Source organism: Excalfactoria chinensis, chromosome 1 (genome assembly GCF_039878825.1).
Source record: "Excalfactoria chinensis isolate bCotChi1 chromosome 1, bCotChi1.hap2, whole genome shotgun sequence".
Taxonomy (NCBI): Eukaryota; Metazoa; Chordata; class Aves; order Galliformes; family Phasianidae; genus Excalfactoria; species Excalfactoria chinensis.
In genome coordinates, this window is record NC_092825.1 from 47055094 (window position 1) to 47082753 (window position 27660).

The following is a 27660-nucleotide window of genomic DNA, read 5'->3' on the forward strand; positions in this document are numbered from 1 at the left end:
ATTTACTATTTGTACATTTTTTTCTCTCTCTCTTTCTCTCTCTCTCTCAAAGAATTGACGTATTTTCCCAACCAAAGAGGAAAAGATCGGTATTTACTTTTATATATATATATTTATATATGTAATGTATTCTTAAAGCAACATTAACCCCTTTTGTCCTCCGGCTTTAGGAAAAGTTTCTCCTCTGGTGGTTTGATTCTGATGTCGTTTTGTGTTGGTTTTCTTTTTATTCCTCATTGTTGCATCTTTTCTTTTTTTTTTTTTTGCGGTGACACGAAGAAAAAACCAGAACAGGGAAAATGTTTATCATCTGCCTCAGTAAATAATAACTATCAATATTACATATTTTCATTAATTTAAAAAAGAAAAAAAAATAATAAAAAATAAAAATAAAACCTATTGGAGGCAATGAGTAGGGCAGCCTTTGGCCAACAGGCAGAAGCTCACCCTCTATCCCCCCCCAAACCTCCCCAACGCACACGAGGGGAAAAAAAATAAACAACAACAACAACCAAGAACAACAACAACAAAAAAAAAGACTGGTTGTGATTCCAGCCATAACAAAAATATATTCTTTGTACTCTACTGTCCCTCAGGTTCGTTGTTGGTTTGCTTTGAAAACCACAAACTACTGCTGCAGAGTTCAGATGTGTCCAGGGAAAAATGTTGTTTTTTTTTAGCTAAGAAAGATTCAAAAAAATTCGTCTTCAGTACAAAAAGTCTTGAGAAAATAAGTTTTTTTTCTTTCTTTTTTTTGTCTTTTTTTCTTCTTTTTATTTTATTTTATTTTTTTGCTCCCAAAATGCTACAACGTGTCTAGTGTATGTCTAGTGTACTCTGTGAAAGATTTGAATTCAAGTCTGAGTTTTCAGAGCTGAGCCCCAGTTCCGTGGCGCTTGTACCATGGAGGCCTGCCATACCAGGATTGCTAGCAAGCTGGGAAAGCATTGCACTCTGGTCCGGGCTGGCAAAGTGCCCTTGATCCATGGGGTTAGCCTGGGCAGCTACCAGTCCTGGATGTGGGGAGCTGGTCTGCGGGGAGACGTGGTGCGGAGAAGGCTGAGGCTGCATACGGGGAGATGGGCTGGAATGGGGGGGCTGGGACTGGGGCCGTGGCGAGGGTACGGGCTGCGGAGAGCGCACTTGATTGGTGAGCGATGAAGGGAGCTGCTGACCCTGTAGGTGTGGGGACTGGGCCTGGTTGGGCAGCATGTGCTGCTGGGGGCTCATAGGATTGGGCTGAGCCGGGGACCCCATCTGCTGCTGGAGCAGCCTCTGCTGGAAAGCCTGCTGCAGACTGGCTCCCGCCTCTGCACTCATGGCCTGGGGAAGCTGGCTTATCTGTCCCATGTTTCCTTGCTGCATCTGCTGCATGTGATGCTGCATCCGTTGCTGCTGCTGCTGCTGCTGTTGCTGCTGCGGATACCCAACGCCCTGGGGCTGCTGGAACTGGTTGTGGTTGGCCATCCCTGGCCCCAATGCCGGTCCCACTCCTTGCTGCTGCTGCTGGCGCTGCTGCTCCATTATCTGGTGCCGTCGCATCAGGAGGTCTCGGAACTGAGGAGCCATCCCCGAGTGATTCATATTCATCTGCTGTGCCTGAGGATTCATCCCAGCCATGGCTTGCTGCGGCTGCTGCTGCGGCTGCTGCTGCTGTGGCATGCTGGGCCTCTGCACCCCGCCCTGCATGGGGTTCATGTTCTGCATGGCTGCGTTGGGGTGCACCCCTCCCTGCTGCCCCTGCATGGCCTGCTGCGGTTGGAGCCCCGGCTGGCCCTGGGGCATGCCAGGCTGACCAGGCATCCCCTGGGGGTTCTGGGACCCCGCGTACTTGGCGGCTCGCTGCTTGATGAACGCAGCCAGCAGCTGAGGATTGGAGTGAAGGATGTTAAGCACCTGCTGCTGCTGCATGGGTGAGCTGGGAGACCTGAGTGTCCGCAGTAGGTTCTGTAAGGCCGCCTGGGGCAGGGGTGGCTGTTTTGGCTGAGCAGCGCCAGGTACCTGGCCCATTCCTGGCTGAGGCGCCATATTCATCGGCTGACCTGGCTGGGCTACTGACATCATGGATGGCCTCTGCATCCCCGGCTGCAATTGAGCTTGAGGCAAGCCACCCTGCACCCAAGGCGGCTGCTGCTGGATCCCTGCCGGCCCCATTCCTTGGTCTATGTGGCCACCAGGACCTCTGGCTATCTGTGGAGGATTCATTCCCATGGGCGGCATCTGGGGCATCTGGTGCTGAATCGGCCTTTGGAAAATCTGAACCTGTGCCATCTGTCGTTGGGTCTCTGCCGCCCTCTGGATCTGCATGGCCATTTCCACCGCTGCTGGAGGAGGACCCTGAACCGGTGGCTGGGGCGGCTGGGGCGGAGTTGGAGGAGTCACCTGGCCGCCCGCCTTGCCCTGGGACACAGCGCTGGGGGGCTGAGTTCTCGGCATGCTGTAGGGCGGCATGCTGTTGGGAGGCGCAGGCTGAGGCTGCGAGGCAGGCTGGGGTGGAGGCTGGGGCTGGGGAGTTTGTGGCGTTGTGGGTTGCTGGCCAGTTGGAGTCGTCGGGGTGGCTGGCGTTGGTGAGGGCAACCCCTGCTGCTGGCCCACCACACCGGTCCGCTGCATACTTGCCATCCTCCTTCGGAGCATCTGAGCCTGTTGCAGGCGGTGCTGAAGCTGCTGTTGACGAAGCTTGTGTTTGATGTTGAGGCAGAAGGGCACTGGGCACTTGTTCTCCTGGCAGTGCTTTGCATGGTAGCAGCAAAGAGCAATGAGTTGCTTGCAGATGGGGCACCCTCCGTTGGTTTTGCGTTTGCAGCCTTTGGTGTGTTGGACAACCCGTTTCATCTTCTGGCAGGATGGCAGCGAGCAGTTGGCGTTACGGCACTGGCAGGCGTGGACCAGGGACTGGATGCAGCGCTGGATGCTCAGGCGGCGGGAGTCACCTGGGCTCTGGGTGGTTGCAGTCTGCTGGTTGTTGCTCTCATCATCTAGACCGAGGCCTAATTTCTCCATCTTATGGTCATGATTTTTAGTGTTATAGCAGGTGATGCACAGGTCGTAATCCTGAAAAGACAACAAAGGTAAAGTTATCAGAGCTCCTGTAACTCCATGCAATAAGCGAATGATGTCGTGCCATCTCAGCACATTACTCCCAGAATGTTTCAGGCAAATTGATGCTTGGGGGAAAAATTCAGTCTCTCAGGCTATGCTGAGGTAGCAGAGAGGAATAAATTGAAACTATAGCCAGGGAAAGCGTGTGGGTGTGTAAAGGTGTCTGATATTTACACAAATATGTGTATCTTGAATAACTAGTTTGCTCTGAGTTGGTAAGTCACATGCGATTCAGCCAGGCTGAAAAAATCCCTTTCTTTCCTGATTTAAAAAAGGAGGAGAGTGGCAAGGATCAAACTGCTGCTGTATGCTGCTTTTTCAAAAGAAGGGGGTACCTTTCCTGCCACTCTTACCCAATTTTCAAAGAAGGAAGAATGAAAGCTGGGTTGTCAGGTGAGTTGAACCCAAAAGTGTGATGATAGAAGAATAGAATAGCACCTACAGTCTGTGAAAGCAACAGCAAGAACTTAAGCTCCATTTATTTAGATGATCCGAGTTATTCAAGGGATTCATTGATCATATGGAAATGCAGAATTTGTTTCCCAATAACTACTTTGAAATGAGAATATAAAAACTTAAATCAGAACTTTTCAGAACCAAATCCCAGGCAATCATTTACTTCCAGCAGGCTAAAAAATTAAGTTGCAAGCCAGATTCAAGGTTCTTCCAACTTCTGGGAACAGGTCACTGGGCTCAGTCTTCAAACACTGGTATTGCAGACAGTTCTGAGAACAAGTATGCTGTTTGCTACTATAGAGTGACAACAGAACAATCACCCATGTACAGAAATCTGTTCTGTAGCATAGCAAAACCTCTGTATCAGAAAACTGATGGAGAGCCCTGTTTACAGAAACACTGCAGCACCACAGTCTGGAAGAAGAACGAACACATTGCTCTTCAGAACAATCAACAGTTACAGTCCAAGCCATCACTACTGTTTCCAACTGCTTAAGCAGCAACACCTTAAATGATTTACAGGAAATGCAATTCTGCTACTTTGGTCCTCAACAGCTTGAAAGTAGGGGACAAAAATTTCACTGAGTAGCCAGTCAGTGGTACTGTCTGATAAGAAAAAACATCCTTCTTTCCTCAGAAGAAGGTGCCAGAAGGTGAGCTGCGCAGATCTTTTTTCTAAGATAACACTGAGAAATTAGTTGCAAAGCACTCTGGGCACAGGAATACAGGGACGCAAGTAGGGAAAACTTCACCAAGCGTACCTCACACACAGTGCAGTGCCATCTGGTCTCCACATGATGCTTGCACTCATTGCACGTGTAAACAAAGCGGTCTTGGCTCTGCGTATGCAGCTCCACGAGCATGCACATGGTTGACCACTGAGCCCTTCGTAGTGAGGAGAACTCCAGGTGCTTGTCTCTAGCAAGGGTGAGGAAAGCATCGCGCCCATCCATCAGGTCGCACGGAATGAGTGGGTCAGGCTCAACGATGGGGGGAAGGGAGTTGGCTGCAGGGCCAGCAATGAGACGGATGACAAAGAAAACCTGAGAATTGAAGTAAAAACAATTAATGCCAGCACTCAACAAGACTTTTTTGTTCAAACTAGGGCGTACAAACTAGTCACTCACACTTGCGTGATGTGCTGCTGCAGTAGTGTGTTTGAAGTTTCCCAGTCCTTAAAAACTTCTCATTGCACTGCATGTTGGTTTACCTTCTTTATAGCAAAGAATGCCCTCACTTCCTGGTGCTTTAGTGTACCACCCAACTCCCCAATCAAACCTGTATGATCTCTACACAGTTCTGTTGGAAGGACCAAGGTTTTGAACACTGTCTATTTTAGTACAGTACTTCTCATTCTATCAGCTCTCACCTCTTTGTGTTTCTCCATAGTAGCATACAGCTTTTGGGAAAGGTCATTGGACACATTCGGCATGCCAGGCTTCTTCTTATTGCCACGACTCAAACTGCTCTTGTTCTTGCTCGTCTTCTTATTGTTTTTCTTTTTGGCATTTTTGCTGTCTCCTTTGCTCACCTGACAATTTAAAAAGCATTTTATGTCAGGTATCTGCATCACACCACACGGTATTTTATTACTTTCACACCTTCTCTAGTAGCAGGACTAAACACACTTCACAGGAATTTACTCCGAAGACACTTATTGGGGTCCCCTGAAAGATTAAATTAATTCAATTGGAATTACTCTAGAAGATAACAAGATCAGCAACACATGGTTCCGGGAACACTAAAAGCATAAATGTTTGGGAATTATAAGGGATAAAGAACGCTAAATGATATTTACTGAAACCCATTTGCCTGTGATAGTTGAACACCGAAGAATCTCCTGGATAATTACCAATGTGTTCCGCAAATGGCTCTTAATGCAATTCAAAACTAAAAATAACTGAAAAGCACAACTGATACCGCACTAACCAGAAGTAAGACAGACTTACTAAACCTAGATTTAGTTTGTTACAGCCTTCTGTCCAACAGTTGTTTTTTGAACTAGATTATATCAAACTGATTTTAACATACAGTTTTCCCAGTCCAAAAAGCCCTAGTAATGTAATTTCTAGTATGAGGATATGATAGGAAGGTGCAGCAGTTAAACAAAACAAACCTTTAACTAACTTAGTTAATGTTAGTTAATGCAAATTTGGTTTTAAGTTTCCTATCTCCCAGATGGCTCATAAACTTAAGCTAACTCAAAAGCCTTTCAGAAGATGCTGCAAGGACAGCAAAGGAGAACTACAAATTCTAGTTGTAACATTAACTTTTTTTGATGCAGAAATCTTCTAGATGACAGCTCTAAACCAGAACAAAATTTGAATATGATGAGGAAGCAGCAGTGTTCAGAGCTAACTAGAAAGTACTACTGTGTGGGCAAGACTACTAACTTCACCCTCAGTTCATCACCTATTCCATGAAAGCTCAGAAGATCAAGGACATAAATTCTGCATCTATTCATTTTCAAATTTGTTTGTGAGGAGGCAAAACTCTTTTTGTTCCCAGTTCAATGTGAAAGCACATTTGTTGTATGCTCTCCAGAAAGAAAATGGCACAAACAAGACATTGACAAGAAAATGCTGTAGTCTGAGTAGCCCTACAACAACTCAGTCTTATTTTGAGTTTTAATCTTTGATACCCGAAAGCCTTTTAATGGAAAAAAGCAAAATAAAACTAAACACCCCAAACCCTGTGCTGAGTAAATTACTACATCAGAGCTGCCTTTATCTGGTATTCTGCTACCATCATTACTGTAACATCCAGGCTAGTAAGAAAAGAGTCGCTGTTGAAAAGTGAAAGGAAAAGGTTTCCTATCCAGGCCAAGGTTGGAGCACAGACACTGATAACAGCTGAACTTCAGCAACAAAACACTCAACTAGCAGCTGTTTCATTTTAAAGTTTTGCTGATTGATTAGGTTTACAACCACATGAACATCCACTGCTAATACATAGTAGGTATTTTAACAGCTTTAACTTACAAAACACAAATTTGAGCTTTATATTAGAGCAAAACATAAAAAAGCCAGCTAAATGAAGAGCCTCGGCCCTTTTTCTGCTTCAATTAGTAACAGGAAATCACAACTTTTGCATTAGGTCACGAAATAACAGAAGAATTCTTACATCTGTGCTTTCATTACTAGTGTTCTCTTCTCTCTTCCGTTCTTCCTCCTCTTGCTCAAGTTCCTTAATACTCTCCTCCAGAACATTTGGCCAGAAGTCCCCTTCAAAGTAAGGTAGCTCTTTTGCACTCGTCAAACGGTCTTCTGTTGCCTGCTTAAAAATATCCTGAAAAAGTAACACACCAGGTTACCACTATAACAATTGAACTGAGTAAAGGTAAGCTTTTCAACAAATGATTTAAAAAGGCACCAATAAACCTGAATTAAGTTTGTAAGAGCACAGTCTAAGTGCAGATTTAACACTGCATCATTTACAGAAAATTCCTCAAATGTTAGAGATCAAATCCCATAAACCAATATAGCACAACTTCAGAATCAGACAATACGTAGGCAAGGAAGAAACCAAGACAAGGCTGCTCAAAATCAGCCTCCAACACAGTCACCCAACAAACCTTGTAGTCGTGAACAATGCGCTCTGACACAGATTTGTCCAGCATCTTTTTGTACCACTCTTGCAGTCGTTTGGGTTTGGGTATCTTTTGGTCAGGAGGATGGCAATGGAAAATGTAGTCATCTCCTTCACTAGGTGGGCATGCCCAGATATGTCCAGTAGTATACCTAGCATCATTAGATAAAAAACAGCACATGTTGGCTCTGATAGTTATTAATAGAGCTTGCTTTCCTCTCTGCCACGAGATGGAGCCACCACAAAGTTGGCTGACATTAACAGATGGATAATAATAGCTCTCAAAGATTTAATTCTAGTGTTCATTCCAGCTTAATTCACATAGACAACACTTGCATCTTTTCACTGACTTCTGGAAATTCAGCACTATATGCAGAATAAATCACAAAGCACTCACACTTTCTAGTCAAGGTAAAAATCTAAGCCTAAAGTAGACCTGCAAGTGCCACCTGATAACTAATGAGAAAGACGGAGACAGCACAATCATTTGTTTCTTAGGAACATTTAAAAAATGCAAATACTTGTACAATTCATTATTCTACTGTAGATTTTTTTGTTGTTGTTAAACCTTGAAGACCTGTTTTAAAAGGTTTCACAATTATATCTGGGAATATAAAAAATAGTCACTGTCAACCCAAGCTACTGGATATATAAACACAAGTACTACGAAGACAAATGACATCCAGATAGTAGCAGCTGCAGAAAATGAAATACCATGAAGATCACTTCCTCATTCACAGTCCTTCTCTATTAGTTTTTAAGTAATAACTCCCATGAGAGGAATGATCAGATCTCAAGTTAGAGAAAAAATAACCATCCTTGGTGTGTTGAGAAACAGCCCTGCAGAACCCTACCCAAACCCCAGGAACTGCAGCCAGTTGTCATTCCTTCTGCCTGAGAAGGGAGAGATGATATTGCGTGACCAATATTGTTTTCCCAAAATGAGAACCTGATGTTACCCATTCCACAGAGAGCAGCATTAAATAAAACCAAGGCTTGAGCTCCAAGCAGCAGTTTTACAGATCCCCAGGTCAGAAATATAGAAGAAAAGGCGGTAAAGAAAAGTCTAAAGTATGCCTTAAAAATTCACATATTCATCGTTTCTCCGCGCTGTACTGAAAACAGCACAGTATCACCCTCCTCCATTCTGACTCCCAATTTTTCTCATGCAACTCATCCTCCAAAATTTCTTCATGAATAACTCTGCCAAATGATACCAGATACCTTTGACAATAGATTGATGTTTATCTTACTGCCTTTTCTACTTGAGTAGTCACGATCATTTTCACCTTTCTTATTTCACTTGTTCTGTATTCTCTTTTGTACTGCTTCAAGTATTTTCTATTCTTTTGCACTGTCCTGTGTATAATTTCCTCCCCCTCTTCGAACTTCTCAGCTTTTCATAATTTGAACTACTCTTTCTGCAAGAGATTTCTTAGCAGCCTTGCACAACTGTGGGAATTAATCAGTGCAGACTGAAGAAACTTACCTCTCTCCACACAAACAACCATGGGTAAGAACTTGCCGACCCAAAGGAATGACCCAATTGAAGCAGTGGCATTTCCCAAGTACTGTACTCAATCAACAAGGCCAGCAGAACTTTACAACCCAGACAGGAAGGTTAATTTTCCTACTTAGATTTAAGGAAGTTTAACATCAATACAGAAACTATTTATTTACCTAAAGTATGTGAGAATCAAGCCTCTCCTGAAACGCCTGTTAATCTCCTTTTTGTCTTCTCCCTTTCTCACCTGTACACAGGTATTACCTATTTACTCTGTCACACAGTATGATATTTGGCACCATATTCTGCATAATAAGTGGTAGTAACTTGCAGTGAGAGCTGTGGAACACAAATTTACACAGAAGGAAACATTAAAAAGAAAAACTACTTACCCTAATTTCTTGACATATTCTAGATATCCAATTAGGATTTCATGATAGACAGCAGTCCTCAAGCATTTTGGGCGGAAGAAATGAACACTGTCAAGGTAAGATATATACACTCGCCTAGAAAAAACAAGGGGGACATGATCAGAAACAGATTTTAAGCTAGTACTACATTTTTTCATGCTTTATATATTTGAAGGATCTCCAGTACAACAGCCTTCAAAAGGTCTAATCCTAATCTACTTCTAGAAACCAGCTGTTGATATACTAGCCTCCTCTGTCTAGAACCATCCAATCCCTCCTCTCAGAATATTGACAAGTGATCCTGAAGTCAGCACTGTCTGCCAGCCAGCATTTCCAGTAAAAAATGATTCTGAAATATTTCTTCCAGAAGCTGTTGTGTTTTTAGATGCTAATGGAAATAACAATAACATCAAAGATTTTAGAGCAAGTTTCACACAACTGAAAGGCTACCAAAATAAAATCAGTTATCAGACAGCTACTCACCTTTGATTGGGTGGGGGACAGTCTGAGCCATACTCCTGCACATGCATCCCAAAGAAGCACAAGTCTACACCATCAATCTCCTCAAAGGCAAAAAGCGCTTTTGTTCGATAGGGGAAAGACTCAGCCATCTCTCCACTGTCTACAAATCTGCAGAGTAAAAACAGGGCATCAAATACACTCACATATTAGAGAACATATATCAGTTTGTAAAAGCAACAATGTGGACTACTCCAAGTGTAATTTTTGTGTAATTTTACACTTGAACGCTTACAGACCACTGAAATACAAATGCATCTACTTTTTGCTACGAAAAAGAAGATATGATAAACAATGGAAATTCCTGTAACACCTGTTTGGCAAGAATTGATCAGTAGTGGGTTTTTGAACTCAACAGTCTTTATCCTTTCTAAGTGATAGAGTGATAGCATCAAATGGCTTCCCACCTTCCCCCACCTCTTCCTCAAAAGGAACCAAAACTGGAAATGGACAGAACATACCTTGCTTTCATTCCTGGCTTTACTTCAACAGTTTTGTCAGATGCATGTACCACCCTAACTGTAACCTCTCCTGCCTCTGGGTGATTCTGCCGCTTTAGGAAATCATTGACTCTGTTCTCTAAGAAGGTACCAAGTCTTGTAGCCGGTAACCCTGCAGAAAAAATAAAAATCAGTTCTAAATACATACAAAATACAACTGTCCAAATGCGATGGTGTGATTTCTCTATTCAAATGCCATATGAAAAGCAAATCAATCACTGCACTATGCTTCTATAAATTAAACCATCATCTGTAAACATTACTACTTTTAGATAGAGATGAACTGCCATTAACCTACAGACATGCCTGTGGTTTAGACATCATTCAAACAAAGAAAGATTGTGTTTCAACCCAGTTCCTATTTTCTCTTAAAAGTCAATTGCAATTAAGGTTCTTCCTGAAAAAAAGCTTTTAATTACTGTAACTGGACTACAAAACATTACTCTCAGATGTAGCTTCAAGAGCAGACATAGAAGTAAAATCTTCCATACTTGCCAGCTTAGCCTCTCCAGTTACCAAAATCTATGTTGATAAATATCTACTAAATATGACTGTCTGCAAATAATGTAGTTTGTTCAGAGATTGGTGTTTTGTTTTTTTTCCCCCCCAACCAAAACTGGGACAGAAAAACAAGCATAGAGGTAACTGACAAAACCTGAAGTTAAGAGGGAGCTTAAGACTTGTGGTGTAACGGGGTTTGTCTCACTGCTGTTCACTACTTCTTTTAGGGTTACATGCCTGTTAATTAAGCTCTCTCATTTTACAATTTAACACCTTCCAGCAAAAGCATCGCTATGCTAAGCATGTAACACACGCAGATTGCTAGAAACAGAACTTAACAGGTAACCATCCATAAAATAATCCTTGCATCATTCCAATGTCCTCAGTGAAAACAGCAAGTTTTGGTAAAAAGACACAGACTTGAAACCTTGGAGTTCTTCACTTTCTATTTAATGAGAACAATCAAAGAGAACAGGGTATTTGACAGAATTGTACACTTCTCAGCCTACCTCACGTTTCAAGACAATTTACAGAGTTGGAAAGAACCCCCCCCCCCCCTTTCCAAAGCATCTCCTTTAAAAGTAACTGCATAACACTAGTTATACTTATGGCTGAATCTCTATTCAAACATACTGATTTTCTAGCTTTTTTTTTTGGGAGGGGGCACCTGGGAATGCAAACATTCTCATCACAGAACTCTTGGTCAGAGCTGACCAAATGTATACACCATCAAACTCAAGAGACTGAAATAAATGCAAAATGAGCACACAATACATATCTTCCCAATTCTTAAATGGAAGATTTGTGGTGTGAGTATCGTAAACTTACTTTTAGCTGAGAATTTGTTCTCTTTCCTGGTTCGTCCTGTTTTCTTTAGGCAGCCGTCGCAGACAAAGCTGAAGCAGAAATAAGAGAATGTGAAGAACACCCCAAATCAGACCATAAATCCCTTAGCATCTTATGACTGTAAGCAAAATCTTTCATCAGATAAGGTCTGGAAAATACTTTAACTGACATTTGAGCTAAAAGACTGCAGAGAGAATAGCGCCAGCAGAAATAGCCCGTTTCATAGCTGCAGTAGAGTTGCTAAACATTAGGGGGAGCAGCTGCTGTCAGCTACCCCACCACCACCACCTGCAGACTTCAACTCAGGAAAAAGGGTTTTCTCTGGCAGATCTGACAATGTTAAGTTAAAGTATTCCCAGAAAAAACAGTCTCAAACTGTTGTCTTTGATGAAGATGAGGTACCAAATTATGTAAAGCAAAAGCCTGGTTCAAAGATGACTAGATTGTTTTTTCAGATTTAATCAGATTGCTGAGGCCAAAAAAAGCGAATTCATCTTAAATTCTTTAGTGGTTACCGAATTTGAAAATGACAAAGCAATCTGAGTTGTACAGAAAATAGATTGGTAGGAAATCATTACAGGAACTAAAACTATCTTTAAATGTAAACAAGGTTGAAAGACTCTCCTCTATACATGGGAACATTTGAAACAACTTCACATGTAACAGTAAAACACAATTTCTGAATTCCAGGTTACCTTACGTGTTCTCTAAGTTTTTCAGGCGAGTTGCCACTTTTTGGTTGGATAGGGTTTTTAATCAGACACTTTTAAACATGGACTAATTCTAGCAAATCTATTTTACAGTCAAGTAAGAGAAATTCCTCACCCAGAAGGCCAGATTATCTCATTGTGAAGAACACAGATCTGGTGCATTTTTCTTCCACACTCTATACATTCAACAAATCTGTAAAAAGAAAGGAATCGAGGTTAGTAGTACCATTAATTGCTTTTGTATTTTCCATTGTTTTAATAGAACACTGTTCTATTTCCAGTGTTTCTAGAACACTGTTCTAGTTCTAGCATTTAGGCTCCTGAGACTCCATATCAGAAAGCATGTCCATGCTGAGAACAGTCTCCAAAATAAACTAAGAAACTGTCAGCTCAAGTCTATGCAGGGACACATTATTACCGTTTGCTTCCTTTACCTCCATCCACCTCACTCGTTTTTTAAAAAGGAGCCCTTCTAAGGATCAGACCTGTAAACTGCTTGTTGCTATAAAAAAGATGACAACTCATTCACTGTGTCAGAAGTGAGGAACCAGGAGAAACAGTTGTGTATTAGTGACCCCACTATGCCTGAAGCCTGAGGAACACTGCAGGTCTACTACAGAAAAGTGGGAAAGAGGGAAATGGTAGCAATTCTGGAAGATATTCAGTGACAACTCTGAGCTAAGAGTTATACAGTTCACTTTACAGAAGTCAGCGAACGTAGTTTTCCTAAATACCTAAAGTTGTTTCACATATCAGGACAATCTGACTCCTTCTGAACACATCCATTTGTAAGTCAGACTTAGAATGAATAGTTGTTGTTTATGCAGAGCACAGAGCATTTAGGCTTGTATTTTAGTGTTGGGCTGCATCTCCACTATAACAAAGGGAAAGACGAGTTATGAATCAAGTTACTATTCTCTTCTTCCCACAGCCCTTGCAAAATAGAAGAATTGGCTGACCCTTACACCCTCATAGAAAGATAGTGTGGGAAGAATACGCTTCCTTTTTGCTCATTCATTTGAGAAAGAAGACAGCACTTTTCAGAATTGCAGCATAGGTGTATAATGAAGGAGCATAAAGTGGCTTAAAAAAAAAATAATCAGGAAAACAAAGAAAAGCAGCTGAGTCACCACCATCTTTATCAAATGCCTACACTTCTGCTTCTAGAGCGTGCAGAAGAACCAGATTTAACAGATCTTTTCCCTGTACTACAGCAGAGCCCCAAAAGCAGCTATTGCCAAATGACCTCAATCAGTTCTGAGACCTAAGCGCTTGTTGCAACAGGGTTTCAAAGCAAGTTACCTGCATTCCTCCTTTTGTTGGATCTACACATAGGACAACAAAATGCACTAATTTCAGGCCATACATGTGATTTTACATTTTTTTGTAAGGATAGCTGTTGCAATTTGGGTTCTCAGGACAGAATGCCAGATACACTGCTGTTAGTTAGCAGCCCCTACTGGCTAACGAACAGAGCTTCATGAAAATTGGAAGATGATGAAAAACAAAGCTGGTAAGTAAATGAGTATTACGTCTTTTACAAAGGAATTGTGATGCAATGAGGATCATTCAGAATGAGATAGAATTACTTACAGCTCAGGATCCAGTGTATCGTTTTTCCTTTTTGAAAACTGTTCTTTGTTTATCGTGCTGTGGAAGAAAAAACAGGCAATAAAGCTCAGTTTTAACAAAAGACATATATTCATGTCATACCACACACCATGACAAAAGCAGATTTGTTTTTAATATAAACATTCATTGGCACTACAAGGAAGGGTATTTTATGAAGTGATGGACAAAGTGTGCGCCATCCTTGTCTCTGTCCATGAAAAAAAAATTCTTCCTGATGAGATAACAGACTGTGACCTCTCTTGTTCAGTTTGCCAAAGTAAATGGTAACTTGCTGATTCAATTTTCGGACCAGTTGTATCAGTGTATAACTGTTAAAGAACCATTTGATATGCCCCTGATATTCTGAAGACAGAGAATGTCAATTATCTTTCATTATTGAGAAAAGTTATCCTGATTTCAGATTCTTCCGTAGCCTTGCCTTCCTCATATGTTAATTTCAAAGGAGAATTTCCAGTTTCCAAACTCCGCAGCCCCAACAAAGCCACTCTACACTTCAGCTCTACATTCCCTGTATCATTTGCTGGACTAGTAAGCCCACTTTTTGACAGTGAGGTCCTAGGTATTGTTTGACACCAGCCTGCTTCAAAGTAGTCCAGAGCCATCATATATGAACACTTAGACCTCTGAAAAAGGGTGCTGTGTAATAGCACGAGGTGATCAGTACCTCTCTCCCTGGGAAGTAGTGACAGAGATCCAATGCAACTAGCATTAACCTTCCCATCCTTTTGTCAGTGTTTATTCTGAATACTGCCACCTGTAGAATTTCTCAAGCTTATTAACTTATAAACCATGGTTCCTGCGATGTCCTCCCTCAAAAAAGAGCATTACTGTACAGCACAAAACCTTCACAGTAATTGCTTGGTGCTCATCTTTCCCTCAAGGGCTTCCTTAGTCTTGCAAATGTCTGTTTCAAGATCTCTGGAGGAGGTATAAAGAGAGGGTACAGTGGAATGGAAGACTGTCCCAACAATTTGCTACTACCATTGAAAAGGCAAGTAAATCCATCCACAGCCTTTTACCATTATCTGCTTAACAACTGCACAGCATTCCTCATAAGCAGGTGGAACTCCAACACCAAAATACTTGAACAGCAAAAAGATGTTTTCTGCTTCTGATTTAGATGAAAAGCAATCTGAAGTTGAATACACGTTTAATAGCACACCCAGTCTATAAGCAGAATGGTACATTCAACTATTTCAGACTATGCCTGTCACCTACCTACCTACCTGCCAGTAGGCATGGTTATTTTTCTCCAATCAAGTACTTTCACATTTTATTCAGAAAAATAGCGATTCTACTCTTTCCCCTCTAGCGGGATAGCTGTGATTTCTCTTTGCTACAGTTCAATCAGACCAAACATTAAAAAAGAAATCTAGAGGACAAGCCCAGGCTTTTCCAAAGAATATCTTGCCTTCTCTGCCCTGACCTAAGAAATGAGGGGGTTAGGGGGTTACCTAAAACTGAACTCCTTCCCTTTGAGAAGGCACTTTAGACCACGTTGCAGCTTATGAATGCGAAGCCCAAGCAAACATAAGTGACTCACGTTTGAGGTTGTGAAGGGTCATCTCCCAGAGAAACGCTCTCCCCTTGGATTTCGTTGAAGCACTTCTCACAGAAATGATACCTGTCAGCAAGAAGGCCATATTTGGATGAACTGCTCCATCCACACAACACAGCCCAAGCCAAGCAATGGAGCCACCAATCACAGCAGGCCAAGGAAAGGACAGGAGCAGAGAGCAGGTCATCAATGGCGACAAGGATATTCAAGGATCCAGATTTATAGGCCCCGCATTAAGTTTAGTTGGTTTTTGTTTGTTTTGTTTGTGTGGGGTTTTTTTTTGTGCAATCAAAACCAAATGCAGACAATGACAAGCACGAAGGAGAAAAATACACACACGAACACAGAAACGTGGGGTTGCAGGACAAAAACAAAAACAGAGAAGCAGGACAAGACAACACAAAGCAGAAAGCCAAGGCAAAGCACAGATTAGCATTGTATCTCTCAAATGGGTACTCGAGCAGCAAATGATTAAAGCAAATTAAAAGAGTTTTTCTTTTTAGCATATCCATACCCTCTTCATTTTAATAATCCATGCCAAGTACAGCAAAGAATTAAAATGAGAAAGTGGAAAGAACAGAAACAAGGAAGAACCGCCACTCTGATCTGTGTATCAGCATAGCTGTTCTGGTGGCAGGAAGATCTGCAGGGCATCAATGGAAGAAAGGCAATCTTCCATCTTAATGTACGAATGCTGAAAGGCTGCAGGATTTTCTCTCATTGGGAAGGGAAGTTAAATATCAGACATTTCTAATAAAATCAGTCCTAAAAATCTTTCAGACACTTGTTATCAAACTGTCAAACTCCACATTAACAAGAATACCTAATTTTAGCTGCATACAAAGTGCTCTGCACTGACACAATTCTTCCATAGCCCAGAATAGTCCAGGTACCAGTACAATAAGCATCACAGAAAAGGATTTCATTTACATTTAAAAAAAAACAAACACAAAATTTGCTTGATTCAAGATTCTATCCCAGTCCTCAAACATTTTGAGACTCTGGCCTCTCTACTACTGAAATATGTTAATTGAATGCACAAGGCATCTAAAAATAAAAGGAAAAAAGTTGCAACAGTTTACTGTAAGGCCACAAAGCAACATAACAACAGCTGCTAAGTTAAGTCAGGAAGTCTAAACCTTTTCTCCCAGTCTTCCCCTGCGATAATGCATTAAAGAATACTTCTGGGATGGTGCACTTGAGTCCATGGATGTACACGCATGTATGTATGTAACAATCTGAAAATCACATGCATGTCTTATAGTGCAAAGATTCCATTCTGAAGTTTCAAAACATTTAAGGATGTCAGATTTTGTGATACTGGTCTTTTGGTCCATCAAGCAATATAATGTACAGTGCTCTGAATCTTAAATCTAGAATTACAATTACTATGCAATTCTGGAACTATGGATTCTGGAGACTTAATTTCTACTTCCTTGCTCCTAGAAACCTCCATTCGCTGATACAACCTTTACTATGCCTAAGAAGGTTAAGATGTAACTGTTACAGCCCTTTGGTTGCTTTTGCTTAATCAGGTGCTTAAAAAATTACAATTTGTGTCAAAGTTTCCTGGCATTCAAGTCTTTGTGGTTATTTTTGGTTTGTTTGTTTTGGAAGGTGAAAGAACAGAGCAGGAACTAAACTGATGGAGGTGACATAATTTTGAGGTAATCAGTCCTCAGCTCTAACTGGTACATTCTGGCAATAGGCACAGGGACACAAGAGCTTTCAAACATGTATTTTTCTGCTTCTTCCTGCCTCACTCTTCCAATCAGTAAAGAGATGCCCTCAGAAATCAAAGATGACTTAAATTCTTTAATAAAGCCTCTGAAGACTGTTCCTTTAAGGTGACGAAGGGGTGAAAAGAAATCAAACTATTCAACATATCAATATATAAACCTTCAATGAAGACTTGCACCACAAAAAAAAAAATCTGTTCTTGTAAGGGAAATTGTTAATCACAGCCTGAACCTCTGATTAATCAGCTGAGGCAAGTGTCAGGTCAGCTGTGGGAGTACAGGTGAGAGTAATTTAGCTGTACTCCTGGAAGGGGTGGAGCCTGACTCAACCTCTTCTAGACCTCATTTAAGGGCTGACCACCACTAAGGCAGCATCTTTTGGAGACTGCCTCAGCATTTCCCAGCGAAGACATCCGTATCGGTAAGTTTTTCCTCATAAATAACCTTTTGAATATCTGTTACCATCTTTGTATCATTCCACCTTACAGTTCTTCAATTACTATCTTTAGAAAAAGAAAAGCTTGGTAAGTGTAACGTATATATGAGCATAACATACTTGCTTTATTTTTTTTCCATGAAAAATACTGCTACATGGTAGCAAGCAAGTTAACAGATGTATATGACATCTAGACAACTATAGATTTGGTTAACAATAGCATAAAAATTTAGTAGAACATCACACATTCCAGCAAGCAAAAAAGGAAGAGCAGAGACTGCAGTGAATTTTTGCACAGAAATTGTTCGCACACAAGGGAAACTATTCAAGGGCACTTTCAGCAATTTTTTTCTTATAACACAAAGGCGTACACATATGAAGAGGGTGTATATGTGTATACATGCGTGCCTTTCACAGATTGATTGCGTCATGCTCAAAATTGCACCAAGTGAGCTTCCCTTACCTGTTCTGGTAACTGTAGTAAGTGGCATCTCGAGGGATTGTGCATAGCTGTTTGCCATAGCAACACAAAGTCTGTGGCGAGAACTCCAACTGCAAAAAGGAATGGGTCATCTTAGTACTAATACGTTTTCACTTGCTCTCCGTGGGAAGCAAACGTAATCCAGACACCAACCATTACCACCTATTCTGTGCACAGATCTCGCAGCACAGCAAGACTATGAAGCACAAGAGTCCAAAAAGTGCTTAGTGGGCTGTTATTCTCAAGGTATGCTTTCCATTTCTGGAGAAAAGCTATCAAGACCATGGAAATACAATGCAGCCTCAACATACAATGAAATTGAGAGCACTTCTGCAATAACACCTTTTTCATTGACCATCAATGCAATTCTTCAGATGCTCAATTTCTCCCCCTGCAAGGGTTTATATATGAATACATAATTTAAGCAATAGATAGTATTAGAATATACATAAATTCTGAATCTAGAATTACTCAGGACTGGTATGTCCTGTGAAGCGTTCTGAATTTTTGACACAATGTAGCTGCTAACAACTGCAATTGTTCTATTTCCCCCCAGTAGCAGGGAGCAAGAACCAGACTAGGAAAAAAAATCATTTTCCCTACCTTTCTTCCACAGCAGTAACCGAGGCTCTGCATAACTGGGTCAATTTCTTGCTCAAACACCTCGGCCAGTTTTGAGCAATACTTATATACCCGGGATGTTTTGCGGTTGTAGAGCCAGGCATTATTGAACATGAGCCAGATGTCATCTACATATTGCCATGGTTCTTGATATTGTCCTGTGTCAAGCTTCCTCTTGATAGTAGAAAGGTCCATGGGATTCTTCACTATGTCAAAATAATCCTGAAAGAGTAGCACATCAAAATATTGCTATGGAACTACGTTGTGAAATGACAGCATATGCATTCTCAGCACATACATCCTTCTGCAATACATCAAGAAAAACAGGTTCCTCCCTGACTTGACTGTCAAGCTCCCTGTGACGTGCTCTGAAGTCTCTAATTCTGTATAACTCCCCCATGATTCCTTTTCATTATTCCTGTATTTCTCAGGTTCTATCAGTCATCTACTATCAATGAAGTAAAACACTAATTTTAGTCTGCAAAACAAGTACTACAGACAGAAGGAAATGGCAGTACTTTTACAGCTGCTGTGATCCAAGGACACATATAAAAACATTAGTAGGAAGAACTGCTCTTAGTAGACCAGCCAAATAAGAAAACTCTTATCTACATACTAGATGATAGAGTCCTCCAAATGCAACAACCAGTTGAGATCTTGTTTAAGAACATGAGAAACACCTATACCTGCTTCTAATACAGAAGGTCTTGCATCTTTGCAGTTTAAACAAAAGCAGTAAAAACCAATGAAGCCAACCAAATGCAAAAAAGTCACTCAAAGCATTTAAACAGAACTATGTACACATATAGGTGAATAAAAAAATGCAAGCGTGGTCAATCGAGAAGGTTTAAAACACAGACCCTTGCAGGATAGTAGGGTCCCCCAAAGATAACTCTAAAGCAAGTGCAAAATTCAACGCAAACAAGTTCAGAAGCCTCCTCTTTGCTAATGAAAGCTTAATCAGTGAGTATTGTTTTTTATTTTTGAAGTGGTCTTGATCCACTAAAGTTTTTACATAATTCGTTTTCTATATATTTACATATGTTCCACTTTATAGGTGTTTCTCATCTATAGAAGTATTTTAATATGAATGAAGATCTACAAAAGGACCTCCAAAACTTTGGGATCTGTTAGCAGTCACCTTGATGAGTGGTATGTGTGCTTATTTATCAGAAGGTAGACAGAACTGAACAAACCTTTGAAAAAACATTTTTTCTTAACTCCAACACCATATGTTCCACTGTCTAAGTCAAACCTCTTCAAGTGCATCAACACAGAAATGGAAGTAAGACAGACTTCAGTTGGTCTCAAGTAGAAGTTCTCAGAACACTTATGAGTTAAAGCCGGGAAAGCATCTTGCTAAGACACTCACAGGAATTCCTAGTAGCTGGGGATCCACAGGCTGTCGAAATGGAAGAGACTCTGGGTCCTGACGGTAAAGTGCCTCCAGTGTTGGCATAAGTGCCTGCCGCAACTCTTCTGGCTTGAAAACTTTTGAAAAACAATCAACATCAGAAAGATAGAAACAGCTGTAAGGAGGAAGAAAGCTGCTGGAAGGACGTGGGGTGTAAAAAGACTACAGACAACAAGTATCAGATGCTTAGTAGGGCTTGTTTATCCTCATAACACTGCATTCTGAGGAGGATATTAAAACTATCGTCTGGACACAAAGAAATGGTGAAAATACTTAGAAAGGATTTAATCATAGAAAGACACCATCAAATTTAAAAGCCAATTTACATTCCCTCCTGATGTCACAGGAATAAGCTGGTCTAAAAAAAATCTACCACAGTCACTTCAATTTCAATTGTACTGACAGTTTTTCTAACACTTAACAAATAATATTAGAGCTGTAAAGAACTTGACAAAAGACAATTACATGTATTAAATATCTGTTGCCCAAGAGTCACAAAAACAGTTTATGTAAGCCTACTGAGTACCAATGAAAAGAAAGCTCTCTCTCAACGCCTTTAAGGGAGATAGGAGAAATTCAACCAGCCTACTTACTTTTTTTCTTAGACTGTCCAGCTGCTGGAGAGGACTGAGTAGCTGGAGTTGTAGGTCTTTCTTCCCCCTCTGTCATTTCAGTCTTCACTTCCGTTTTCTTCTCTTCTTGTTCCATGGGGTCTGGTTTACATTCTTCCACTGCTGGTTCTACTTTAACCTGGAAAGCAGATTAGACCCTGTCACAGCTGCCTGTAGAGTCATACAACCAAGTTCTTGTCCCATCAACCTATATAGCACTCGCCCACTGCTCTTTTCTAGGATTAAGGCTGTCTACATTGCAATTATAACTTGCCTAAAACTTGATCAGATGTGCCAGAACACACCTTTAACACCACAGCAGTGGCAGTGATGGGCTGCTAACCAGTTCTGAGCTGCAAGTAGGCAAAGAGGTATGGATCTTGCTGCTCAGGCAGTTCTGACTGTCTCTCCTGCAGTCCAGCTGCCGGGAGTCACGGCCCCAGCTGTCCTCACAACAAACTGTCACAACCCACTAAAACAGCCTGTCACATACACAGCCACTACTCTAGCGAGTAAAAGTGCCAATAATATTCAAAGGAGCATCTTGAGCACCTTCTTACATTAGCATTTACCAAAAAACTTCACAGTTCCAACCATGTTATCACAGTCCTTATTGTGGTCACTGGTTTCTACCATAATTACACCACAAAACAGAGACCCTTCTTTAGAAAGGGGTAAGGGAGGTGACAAAACCACAGCAGTAGGTAGCATACAATTCCCTCACTGAAGTCTAAAAGGACAAGCTTGCATGGAGACCAAGGAGCTAATAATAGTAGATATTCTCTCCAACAACAAACCAACAAGCTCACCTCAGATTTCTCCTCCATCTGCAGCTCTGTTTGTTCTGGTTCCCCTTCATCTGTTTTTATCTCCATTTTCACTTCCTGCAAAGGTGGCTGCTGCTGCTCCGCTGCCGTCTGCTGCGAGCTCACTTCTGTGCTGCTGGTGGATGGGGGATTGGACACCTGCCCATCAAGGCTTACAGCTGGTTGTGACAGCTGAGAGGTAAAAAGACAAAACAAAAAAAACAAAACACATTACAAACAGACTTCTAATTAACCTATTATTTTTCTCTTCTCTTTTACCTGTAACCTTATTTCCATCAAGTTAAATGCACTTCAGTACTTCCACTTGCTTAACCTGAAGTACATACTGCTAACACAAGTCTAGTTATAGACGAAAACACAACAGACATGCACTGAAAGGTCTAGTATATAATTTCATATTGTTTCCCTATTCTATGCCATCACTATGCATATGCAGACATAACTAATGGCCTCGTATGCATGTTTCACTGTGCATTTCTCAACATGCACGAAAAAAATTACTTCCTCTGTGGAAACACCACATCCTAAACCTTACATTTGCCCATTTGTTCAATTAAAATATTTACTTACAGGTGTTGTGGGGTGCTGAGGTTGCAGTGGTGCTGTTGGTGTGGGAACCGATGCTGTCGTACTCTGCTGTGACAAGGGTTGCTGCTGCTGCTCTGCAGAGGGGGTAACTGGAACTGGAGGCTGGACTTGTGGAGGCAGCTGTGCCTGCGGAGGTGTTGGAGTCTGCCTCTGAGGGGGATGCATAGTTTGTGACTGTGGTCCAGGTGGTATTGCCTGAGGAGTAGGGGTGGGGACAGTGGTGGCAGCTGCTGCCGCCTGCTGTTGCTGTGATCCCAATCCTGGGGGTGTATGGTGAGGTGTTGGGGTTCGACTGGGTACTGGAGAAGGAGAATTTCGGTGCATGGGAGGCTGTGGAAGAGGTGGGCAGTGAATATGGCTCCCTTGAGAACCTGGAGCCATGGCAGGAGAATTCACAGGACAGGAAGAGCTGTTCATTTGTGCCTGTGGGAAAACAAGTACACATCTGCATTGACTTCAAATAGAAAGATGTTAAAATGGCTGCTTTCCCACAGTTACTGGCATACTGTTTCAAAAAGCGACAAACTTAAAAAAATATATATATTTCAAAAGGAGAAACAGGCTTTTTATTTTGTATCACTTGAACATATAGCTGTTTTGTAGTGTACTCAGCTCTAAAACAGAAGTTTCAGAGTAAATAATACTCATCGATACACTCCAAGAATGACACACCTACACCTGCAGTTTGCAAAACATTTCTTTCTATGATGCAAATATATACATCCTGAATATGTGGCGATACATGACAGTGGAAAGAATGGATTCAAATACAGTCTGCCCACGCCCCCACCCCCAAGACTAGAAACTGAATTTATCACCAGAAATACATATAGCTGCAACTGCGCTATGAGATTACAAAAAGATGTACTGATCAAGAAAAAAAAGCTGTCACTTCACAATAATCTTGCCTGCAAACTAGGAAGAAGCATCAACGAGAAGCAAACTGACGTTCCCTACTTCTTCCTGGCCTGAAAGGTTCTCACTGAAAAGGGAGAGGGAAAGGACAGAAAAGAAACTGCTAGACTGGAAGTTCCAATCTTTAGTAGTGACAACCCTCCTATTCCCCAAACGGCAGCAAAATACATTTGATGGTTGTGGTTGAACATGCCTTTTTAAGACTTGTCCTTCCAGCATCTTTTAATTTCTCAGGCTCTACTGCTTTGCTGCTCTTTACTATATGAGCAAGATATATGAGCAACAAGATCTTTCCTTCACAGATACAAACTTAAATAATTCTCTGTCACTTAAACTTTAGCTTGAGAACAAGCCAACATTTTACCCTTACCACTACCAGCACAATAGCCAGGAAAATGCTGAGCCTCAAGAAATAAATTCAGTTGATTACAGCTCCAATAGCATCTTGAGAAAACAGATTATTCTCCATTATTACAAACTTGAACAATAAAAACAGCATATGACAGAGCCCACTAACACAACCTCCAGAAATCAGAAACTTACTTGAGAAACTGGTGTCTGATTGCTAGTTTGTGTCATAGGCATGCTCGCTGCATTCATTCCTGGGGAAGAAGCAGGGAATGGGTTCTGCTGCAGAAACTGATTTTGACCAGAAGGTTGGCCAACTCCTGGTTGTTGCATACGTGAAGGAAATCCCATCTGTTGGAAAAGAAAGAAACTTATTTCATATACTTTTGTTGTATGTTATAAAAACACTTATCTCACCACAGAAATTGTGTGATTGATTGATATTTATGCATAGGATACAGTATGGAAAGTCTACTATAACTCTCAAAAGTTAGAAATTATGACATCTGCCAACCAAGCAAAGGGATACTGATTTCAGACTGTGACTTCAATTTGTTCCTTGTTGCAGGAGAGCAACAGCCCAAAACTCCACTTTAACATAGTTTTCAGTGAAAGAAATTATACATATTTTTAATTAAATCACCAAGGCTAACCACAGACCAGACACATCTTCTGTGGCATTGCAGAAATAAGAAGCCAAAGTGCCTACAGAATACAGGAATGATGTTTAAATTGTATTTATTTTTGTTCACTTATTTTAAGGAAAGCACAACAGCAGAAACCCATGAACTGAATACCCAAGATGAAGGGAAGCGCACTGACCTGGTTCATGGCCCCGGCCTGGTTTAGCTGTCCAGGGTGCTGAAGAGGAGGGGTTTGCCGGGGTCCCATCGGTGACAGCTGCATGTTCATATGGCCAAACTGATTCATTCCTGCACATTTGTGACAAAAATAAACAAACAAACAACACAAAAAAAACCACTTATGATCAGAGTCCTGAATTCTCCTTTGGGCACCATTCAACATTTGGAGAATGCTGTCAGTTTCTTTTTTCTTTTCTTTTTTTTTTTTAATGAAAAAATTTCCAAGCATGCCATGGAAAGCATGTAATGGAAATACCTTCTCCTATTGGTCAGTTAACAGAACAATTTTAAGTACTAAGCATCAAAGCTACTTCAGAATACATGCTGGCTTTTTTTTCCCCTGAAGGACTTATTCCCACATACAATTTGTGATAGCTTGCATCATTTTAATGACTAGAAGTTAATTTATTGGAAATCCTGACTCTGAATCTTCATTTAAGTGCTTCTTATATTGGCTGCAATACTTCTTGAAAATACAAAGTTCTACCCCAGAGCAGCAATTTTCAGCATCCTCCCCCTGCTTCGGACATGCCCTCACCCTAAGCTGATCAGGTCAACCATCTCATGTTCACACAGAAAAATAATAATAATAATAAAAAAATAAGTTCCTTGTTTAACAAAGCAAGCAGCTAACAAGCAGCTCACATCTCCAAGAAAATAAAATAACACTGTGCACAGAAATGCACACAAATATTTCTATACACACACACACACGTATATGTATATAAAGCATAGACCTCAAGAGATCATCAAGTCCAACCCCCCTGCAAAGCAGGCTCTCTACAACAGGCTTCACAGGTCAAGTGGGAATACAGCAGGTGAAACAAGGACTACAACACTTCAGCAAGAGCTGCCTAACTTCAAGATTCTTTCACGATTACAGTAACAGTTTTTCTTATAAAATTTACCTGGCTGTGCCTGCATGCGATTCATCATCTGATTTGGCACATTCGCACGTATCAGTGTGGGGTCAGTTATAGGACCATCTGTAAAAAAAGATACTGGAATAAGATTATGGCATTTAGAAACCACCAACTTTTTAATCATTCTAGTGAAAACAAAAATCCTCCAGTAAAAAAAAAGTTAAAAAATAATAATAAAATAATAATAATAAAAAAAAAATGCATGGACATTGTCCAGTAATTTTAAACTAAGCATACTTAAGAGTCCCTCAAGTACGAAGCAAAACCAAATTGATATCCAATTGACTAAAGACATTCTGACTTACAGCCAGATTTTAGAAACATGGACAAATATGAAATATGCTATTGAGGTACAATGACAAACTCAGCAGCTTGTGAACATTCCAGACCACAAGAATTTATGCAAACTACTCTACGCTGTTACTGCACTTCCTGATTGAAAACACTATAAAAATGGGATGGTTTGAAGTACTTTATCAAACCTTTGAAGTTTGGTACTTCTAGCATACGGGATAAATAACCAAAATATCACATCTACTCCTCATCTAGAGGAAGTTACAACAAATAAATTCATAGTACCAATCTTAAAGGCCTTTCCGGCTTTTTGGTAATGCATCTTGGTAAATCCAGTTCTAAGTTCAAGTATGAGAAAATCCAGAATGGAATTACCAAGATACATTCATATTCAAAAAGGAGAAAAACCCCTCAGATTAAGCTTCTTATAGCATAACACTGGAACTACTGGATCATCATGCAGCATAAGAAAAATAACCCCAGATTCTTGCCTCTTCAACTGACTAATTCTGACTATGACTCCATGTTCTTAGGACAATTGAGTATATTGTCACTGACTGTTATACATCTACTCTGATTAGACATCTTCAGAGCTCAGTTTTTAACTGTGAAGTATCTAAAAACCATGCAGGAATGAATGAATGGAAGAGAAATATCAAGTGCAAGAATTAGTGTTACTTGATTTCACCTGGTACCTGGCAAAGCCTACTGTGTCCTATAACCTCCTAATGCTGTGAAAAGAGAACAGTCTTCAGTAGCATTACAATTTTGATCATTAGCTCCTTTCCAAAGTCACTTTACTCTAACATGCAAATGCCTAGTTATAAGGAAATATAAAAGTAATAATCTGTTTAGCATTAAAAGTGCCCAGTAACAGAACTACTGTGAAACACAGGACAGCTACATAGGGAAAAATAATGAAACTTGGTTGTCATGGCACACTATAAGAGCTATTTGTTCAAAAAACCAAACCAAACCACCAAACATGACAAACAAACATGGCATAGGGCAAGCACTACCTACACTTTCAAAGGCATAAGTAATACATTTTGTAGAAAACAATTTGATCATCAGACTTCCTGCTTAGCAGCAATAATAAACATTTTAAACACCAGACAGTTAAATACTATTAAAACGTGTTCTAACTTCAGACACTACCAATCAATTCTAGAAGTGAGATTAATGAGACTGAATTCCTACAATGTCCTCCATTTCCTCTCATCTAGCACAGAAGGTTAGGATACTTCAGTATACTCACAAGACCAAATAATTTTAAATAATCTGTGGCCATTAATTAACAAATAAGCAAAGCAAAGATTTTGCAAGTACTCCTAAACAGAGATGAATAAGTTCAGTTTAACTCTGGGTAAACCAGGTATTAATGAAACAATACTGCCAAAATGCTCACCAGCACACCCGAAAAACACTATATGTTTGACCTGTACCAAGCAACAACTAACCCAACTGTTCTTACTTGCAGACATCCCTGGCTGAGGCTGTCCCATGTTAGGCCCTTGATTCACAGGAGCCTGTGGCATGCCTGGAGCACTTGGTATCATGTTTTGCTTCTGCAACCTTGTTCTTCGCTTTTCCTCCAGCTCCTTCTGAATCTTATAGATCTTCTCAGCTAGCAAGTGATAATACTCTGCCTGTTGGGAGAGGAATACAACCCAGGAAAGGGAAGGAGACGTTAAAATAAGGCCACAGGTCACACTCAGCAAAGCTTGGAAGACATCCTTCCACATGCACATTCGAACTCAGGAGGGAGGAAGCTTCCCCTCTGCAGGACTGGCAGGGAAGTTGGTGGGCAAACACAGGAACTGCTCAGGGTATTCCTGACAACCATCAGGGCACCACACAAAATTTTTCTTTTCATCCAGCACATTTCAGGCACAGCACAGCACAGCATAACAGGCACCACTCCAAATCCCAGCACATCTGCAGTGGGCTGGTTCCTAGACTCAAGCCTGCAGCTCTGGAACCCTCTGCTTTCCACCCCTCTTCCTCTCCAATCACTACCAGATGGGATTAGAGAGACGCAACCAGGTGACAGAAGACAGCATCTTACCCTGCTATTTGCTGATTCATACATATCACCTTCCACTTTCCTAGCATACGCCACCAGATTCTCCATACGCCGATCCTTCAATGCTGCAGGGTCAGGTGTAGGAAATATGGCTTGGACTCTGAAGAAAAAGCATGCAAGCTATTAGGATGTCTCCAAACCTGGACCTCAGCACTAACCCCAACTGATAGGAACAGAAAGCAGTAAGC

General features: G+C 41.0%; 1 protein-coding gene across 1 annotated transcript in view; it reads right to left on the reverse strand.

Moving 5' to 3' along the window:
• Positions 1-271: 271 nt before the first annotated feature.
• EP300 (E1A binding protein p300) overlaps positions 272-27660 on the reverse strand; it is a 56312-nt gene continuing 28923 nt past the window's right edge. The window contains exons 9-31 of the mRNA XM_072333092.1: positions 27455-27572; positions 26861-27035; positions 25078-25155; positions 24129-24238; positions 23502-23657; positions 22026-22466; positions 21438-21626; positions 20611-20767; positions 19976-20094; positions 18586-18825; positions 17965-18053; positions 15312-15392; positions 13730-13786; positions 12252-12329; positions 11409-11476; positions 10041-10191; positions 9544-9690; positions 9043-9156; positions 7133-7298; positions 6682-6846; positions 4928-5089; positions 4320-4601; positions 272-3054 (exon numbers count right to left, since the gene is read on the reverse strand). Coding sequence (XP_072189193.1) covers positions 817-3054; positions 4320-4601; positions 4928-5089; positions 6682-6846; positions 7133-7298; positions 9043-9156; positions 9544-9690; positions 10041-10191; positions 11409-11476; positions 12252-12329; positions 13730-13786; positions 15312-15392; positions 17965-18053; positions 18586-18825; positions 19976-20094; positions 20611-20767; positions 21438-21626; positions 22026-22466; positions 23502-23657; positions 24129-24238; positions 25078-25155; positions 26861-27035; positions 27455-27572 — 5581 coding nt within the window. The 3' untranslated portion in view covers positions 272-816. The remainder of the gene's footprint in view (positions 3055-4319; positions 4602-4927; positions 5090-6681; positions 6847-7132; positions 7299-9042; positions 9157-9543; positions 9691-10040; positions 10192-11408; positions 11477-12251; positions 12330-13729; positions 13787-15311; positions 15393-17964; positions 18054-18585; positions 18826-19975; positions 20095-20610; positions 20768-21437; positions 21627-22025; positions 22467-23501; positions 23658-24128; positions 24239-25077; positions 25156-26860; positions 27036-27454; positions 27573-27660) is intronic.